Below are 6,144 nucleotides of genomic sequence, written 5' to 3' on the forward strand. Positions count from 1 at the left end.
CGACACGTGAACTGGGGTGGACGCGGCCACCTGGCCCCCGGTGCCGGCGCAGTGGGCCCCCTGCCACTTCTCTGAACACCTCAAGTTGTTCCGAAACAAAACGTTTTTGGGATCGTGGAGCAGAGCCAGAAACGGACTGGGGCGCCCTGGGGGCCGAGATGGGGCTCGGTTTCCGTGAAGCTCAGCTGCCTGCGGTGCCGGGAGCCGAGTCGGGGAGACGGAGGTGCTGCCCAGCTGCTGGTGCCACACGAAACCTACGCCCCGCCAAACTACGCCCCGCCAAACGCTCCAGAAAAAGGAAGCCGTAAATGCTAAAACGTCAGGTCACAAAACCTTGGTGGGGGGGGGCTGGCGTGTGACTCCGGCCTGGCACTGCGGGAGAGCTAGGGACGGTACAGTCACCGGCGGGGGCCGAGGCTCGGCGAGCCTGCCCGCTGTGCCCAGAGCGTGAGAACCGGCCACCCCCGGAGAAGTCGGCAGGCAGTGTGGGGACGCAGTGTCCAGGTCGTCATCACCTTCACGAAGGAACCACGAGCGGTGGGCGATGCAGCAAGAGGAAGCGGACGAGGTGGGGGGGGCGGGTAGCGTGTGCGGCCGGACTGCCTGGCCTCGTGGGCGCCGCCATCGGGGGGCTGAGGGACAGGTCCCCACGCCCCTGCCACTATGACCCTTTCCAAAGCGACTGGGACCATGAAGCCGCGTGCCTGTGGGCGCTCGCCGAGACGGTGGCTCCAACGTCCTGTCCACGCACCAGGCAGACACGCGGGGTCCGTGTCCGTGTCCCCTGCTCTGATCCCGTCCAGGCAGCATGGGTGGCAGGGCGTGAACTCCTGCCCATGAGACACGCGGCCGGGGTCTCCAAGGCCCGCGAGGGGGACCAGGCCACATGCCAGTGGTGGGGCAAGCCACCGTTCTCTTGGCTGCCCGCTGTTGCCCCCGCCCGGCCGTGTGCTGCGCGGGCTATGGCCCCAGGCCAGCGGGGTGCGAGGACGCGCCGCAGAGCCCTGGGCCCGGCCATGGGGCTCACCGTGGTACAGGAGGATCCTTGGGGGCTCCTCGTCCTCGTCCTCGTCCTCGTCCTCCAGGATGGGATGGACGGGGTCCGACTCCACCGACTCTCCGGAAGACCGACCGTCTGCAGAACGTCACACAAGACTCAGTCACCGGCCCGGGAAAACAGCTCGTGACAGGGGACCCCAAAGACCAGGAAGCAGACCCGTGTTGCACAGACCCGGGCGCGCATGTGCCGTTAGAGAACGTTTAAGGGACAAACAAGTGAGACAAAGAGACTGCAGGGGATGCCCTCACGCCACGGCTGGAAGGCGGGCGCAGAAAGAGGGTTGTTGCGACCCAGCGTGGGGGCCACGAGGCAGACCAGAGGAGGCACAGCCGCTGCGGTGGCCTCGCGCTGGGACCTGCCCACGCGCAGCCCGGGGCCCACCCGGGTCCCACCCCGCCCAGCGCGGGGCCAGCCCTACCTTCGTCCGGGATGCGTAGCCTCGAGCCATCCACGGGCACGCCGGGCTTGGGGGTGCTGCGCAGAGTCATCCGGCCCCTAGGCCCGGAGTCCAGGCTCCCGGCCAAGCACAGCTGCTTCGCAGCGGGGCCTTGCGTGTCCGGGCAGGCAGGGCGCACAGGGGGGCCGTCGCCTGGCCAGGCCTCGTGGCACACCCTGGCCCGCAGACTCCGCTCCCTAGCCTGGGGGGCTGAGCTCGGGGCTGCCCCACGGCCAGGCGAGTCCTCGTCCCCCTTGCCCCGGCCGCCCTCCGAGAGCAGAGGGCCAGCCTGCTGCCCTCTGGGCTGCCGTGGCGAACTTCTCGTCCTTCGACTCGGGGCCGGCCAGTCTTCAAGGTGTGTCCTGGATCCACCTCTGGCTGACACCACCAGGGCGAGAGGCCTCTCGTTCTCCCCAAGCCGCTTCTCGGGGTCCCCTCGGCACCTGGGGTCCTCTCCGCAGGTGGGCGAGCCTGCCAGGCTCTGGCGCACACGCTCCCTCCTCTCGGGCCCAGAGCTGGCCGGCACGACCGTGGGGACAGGGGGCGGAGGGCTGGGGTCGCAGTGTGCAGTGATCGAGTCCGTGGGGTCCCCTCCCGCAGACCCAGCGGCTCCCTCTCCCTGTGCCATGTCCTCTGGCCGCAGACAGGTCCCCTCATTCAGAATGTCCAGAGCCACCCGGAGCGCCCGCCTATAGGTCAGCTCCTCCACGGGCTCGGCAGGCACGTCCTTCTGTGAGGCTGAGGGCGGAAGACAGAGCCCGGTGACGCGAGCTACCCGCTGCCGACATCCATCCCTCGCCTCGGCCGGAGGCCGGGCACAAAAGCACAGCTGGCTGCAGACCCCATTCGGGGACCCGGATCTGTTTTTAAACAGCCGGATCGCGCGACCCTAACCTGATTGGGTCAGAGACACATTCCTCAAGGTCACGAAACAATCGACCAAAAAAAATACATTCAGTGGTTTAGCAAATCCCGTCCCAGCCTGACAACTGCGATTCAATCAGGCCGACAGGACCCAGGTCCAGGAAACAAAGACTAGAGAGGCCCAGGGGATCCCTGGCGAGGCCCCCGGGCCGGTCCCCGCTCTGTGCGAGGCCTGGAGCCCACCCGGCCTCCCCACCACTGACGGGTGCGACCGCACAGCCCACAACCGTCCACTCGGGTCTCCCTGCTTCACAGCAGGCACTGCCCACCCGAGCAAGTAGACGGCGGTGACCAGCCACCAGTCCAGGTGCAGGGGGTGCTGCTTTGAGCCGTCACGGTTGGTTCTCAGAGACTGAGATGTCCTATTTTGGAAACGCCGTGGGGAGGGGTTCTGGGTGACCCTGTCGCAGGATGCAGTGCCCTGCACACGGGACGAGCACTCCCGCTGTGAGGAGAAACCGCTGTCGTGTTGGAGTTTGCAGGGCTGGTGCGTCCCGTGGCTGAGTTTGGTGGGCGGGGGACAAGCCCAGTTCCCCACGGACACGGGACCTGGGGGCGGGTCGCGGGGGCCCTCCCGCAGACAGGGCAGCACCAAGCCCGCTCCCCGGCGCGGCTCGGATTCAGACACCTGGGCAGGGAGCCGCGGCCTCACGACGCACAAGGGCACAGAAAGGCACAGGCTCCCGTCCCAGCGGACCCCGAGGCCGGCAGCCCTGGGCGGCGGGGTCTGGGCAAGTCTGAGACGGCACCCTGATTTCCCCCACGTTGGCTGCAGCCCACTGTCCCTGGTGAAGGCACAACTCCACTTGGAGTCCGGTCTCTGGGTCTCCCCGAACCCCTCCCTTTGTTACCTGACACCCCAGCCCGCTCTTACCCAGCAAGGAGGCTATGTCTTCGATGTGGGACTTCTCCAGGGTCCTGGCTTCCGTGCTTCTCACCCTTACTCTGCCGGAAGAGAATTGGGGACAGAAACGATGAGGCTGCAGCAGCCAAGGCCACGGGGACGAAAACATGTTTTTCTTTAGGCGACAAAAGAATTAGATGCGCTTTTTTCTCTCTGAACCTTCCCACTTAAACCAAAAGTCAAGGCCAACAGAGCACTTCTATGCCTGGGGTCAGAGGCAGCAAGGGCCCCAGACTGCGGTGCCCCCTCCCCCATTAAGACAGAAAAGGTTGGCTGAATCTAGGAGTAAAAACAAATTCAAATTGTGACTTTTGTGGGGCAAATCCTACTCTCAACTGCACAAATAACTCCTTTGTTAGGTTTTCAGAGCAGCGGTAATGTCACCAAGAGCTGTTTACAGCCCAGCAGGTGTGTTTCGGTTTAGAAGGACGTGCGGCCCTTTCAAATGCGGGGGACTCAATTACCTTCCCAGCCGCAGGGAAAGCCTGAGCTGAGGAGGGGCTGTGGGGGGCCGACTGGGTTTTTTAAAATTCTCTATTTAGAACTGGGACTTCATCAGACACACGGACTCCAGGCACGCACGATCTGGGCATTTCAAAACTCTTCGTTCTAGGTGCCGCTCTGTCCTTCCAGCCCGGATAACCAAGCGACCAGTGACATGCTGCCAGTCACAGGTGTGCCTTCCGGATGCCAAAATCGTTTATTAGGGGAACAGGCTCGAACATCAGACATTTCAAAACTGATGGGCCTGTCACACGAGGTTCTGAAAACATACAAACAGATCCGCGGGAAGGAAAGAGCCCATCTGACAGCCACGCGAGCCTGCCCTGGGTGTGATTCACGCTCGCTCCACTGCGTACTGACCCCTCGAGATCACACAGTGCCCCCGCCAGCTCCGACTTCCCAGCCACCCGCCGCTGTCCTCTTAGGGTTTCCGTGAGCACCGGTCAGTTACAGTAACTAAACACTTGGCAAGCCCCTGGGGGCTGACTTCGTTTTGGGGGTGGGGGGAGCAGGGATGTTTCCCATAGAGGGAAAAAATGGTATTAAAAAAAAAACAAAAAAAAACACGACACTTAACTTTTTGTCTACGGAGAGTATTTGAACATTTAGAAAAAATCCTTTTTTTCTCTTAGTTGTCGCTGACACCTGGGTTCTGGCCAAAACCTGTTAAAAAAACAAAACAAAAAAAGAAAATCCTCGTCATTGACACGAGAACCGGCTGACACAGAGCCAGAAGCAGGGACCACATCCACTTACAAACATAGGAGACACTGCTTAACACGACCCCTGAACTTGCGATTCTCCAATGCTCATTTCACAGGTGGGGAAACAGAGGCACGAGGCCCGCGGCACACGCCCCCGAGGCCGGGGTTTGTGCCCTGCGGCCCGCCCCCCGCCCCCCCATGTTGCTGGAACCTCCCGTTATTTACTAGCGCAGGGCTCCCAGCCAGTTATTTCCTTGAGTTACGGCCTTACACGTGCCTTTTAAAAACGACTCTGTTCATTTTTTTTTTTTTTTTTAGCGTGGAAAAAAGACACTTCCGCCACTGTAAGCTTGCAAGCACTCGACCAAAACCCCATTAAATGGGGAACGAGAGCCAGTGCCAACAGAGACGGCAGCCAACTGGTCGGGCTCAATTATTTCCCTGAAGCAACACGTAGGTCTCTCTCGATGAAGATTTTACTTGTCACTCGAAAGTCACTTCTAATTCCTGAAACTACACAGTGACGCTGTCACCTTTGCAGGCCACAACCGCTCCTTCCATCTGCAGAGGACGTACGCGGCGTCCGTCATGCTGGAGACGCATGTGGCGGCCGTGAGGACTTGGCACAAGCACGGTGCTGGCAGGTCCGGCGCGACGGACCCTGCAAAGAAATTCGCACGGTGGTTTCTGGCCGTTTGCTGGCGATCTTAACGCCAACGCGACCCTGGAGGGCAAAGGTAGGGGGCTGGCCTGTCACCAGACGCTGGATGCCAGAGGTGACTGCCCCACACGCATGCACCTGAACTTTTTTCGTAAAGAGAACAGCCAGATTCTCTCCTGAGGGTTGCGTCTAGATTATTTTTTTCCCAAATGGAATCCACAACCCTCCAGCCTGGGGAGCTGACGATGACCAAAGAATTAACACAGGAGGAAAAGGCCTGCTCTGTTGGCCGTGTCTCTGCAGGGAAGCACAGCTGCTGACGCCTGTTACGTCCACAAGAACTCTCCCTGGGCCGTGGCGCGGACAAAAACGTGGGGGGAGGTCATTTGTGCAAAGGGGGGGGTCACAAGCAGCAGCCAGGGGGTTCACTCAGCAGAAGTGGGATTCAGGCAGAGACGGGAGTGTTTAGGCAGCAGAGAAGAGGTTCAATCAGCAGAAGGGGCTCAGAGAGCAGAGATGGGGGTTCAGATAGCTGAGTTAAGGTAGTAGAGAAGGAGTTCAATCAGGAGAGGGGGTTCAGTCAGCAGAGGTGGGGCTTCAGGCAGAGACGAACAGGTTCAGGCAACAGAAAAAGGGTTTAATCAGCAAAAGAGGGGCGTAGGCACTAAAGGAATTCAGGCAGAGGCAGGGTTCAGGCAACAGAGGAAGTCCGGGTAGCAGGGGGGTTGGGCAACACGGGGGTCAGGCATGGGGGCGCCAGGCAGCGAGGCGGTCTCTTATTAAGAAAGAAGAGGAAGATGGGTTTTGACAGGCAGCTATGTTCTCTGGAACAAGAGTCCTTGCACTTTTCCAATTCAATCTTCACACAAGCTTGGAGCTGTAAAGAACTTGGGGTTCTGAGGTCCAGAGAGAAAGAAGAATCACCCCAAGAGAGAAAACAAAGAGTGCTGA

The 6,144-nt window shown here is 60.7% G+C and overlaps 1 protein-coding gene across 2 annotated transcripts in view; it reads right to left on the minus strand.

Annotated features, from left to right (window-relative positions):
* LOC102878943 (PWWP domain-containing protein MUM1) overlaps positions 1–5,949 on the minus strand; it is a 12,914-nt gene extending 6,965 nt beyond the window's left edge. The window contains exons 1-5 of one of the 2 annotated variants that reach the window (XM_006904049.3): positions 5,066–5,949; positions 4,406–4,491; positions 3,295–3,365; positions 1,479–2,234; positions 1,028–1,135 (exon numbers count right to left, since the gene is read on the minus strand). In XM_006904049.3, the coding sequence (XP_006904111.1) occupies positions 1,028–1,135; positions 1,479–2,234; positions 3,295–3,365; positions 4,406–4,491; positions 5,066–5,122 (1,078 nt within the window). In that variant the 5' untranslated portion in view covers positions 5,123–5,949. The other variant, XM_025041108.1, reaches the window with a different exon arrangement.
* Between the last annotated feature and the right edge of the window lie 195 nt (positions 5,950–6,144).

Source organism: Pteropus alecto, unplaced genomic scaffold (genome assembly GCF_000325575.1).
Source record: "Pteropus alecto unplaced genomic scaffold, ASM32557v1 scaffold30, whole genome shotgun sequence".
Lineage (NCBI taxonomy): Eukaryota > Metazoa > Chordata > Mammalia > Chiroptera > Pteropodidae > Pteropus > Pteropus alecto.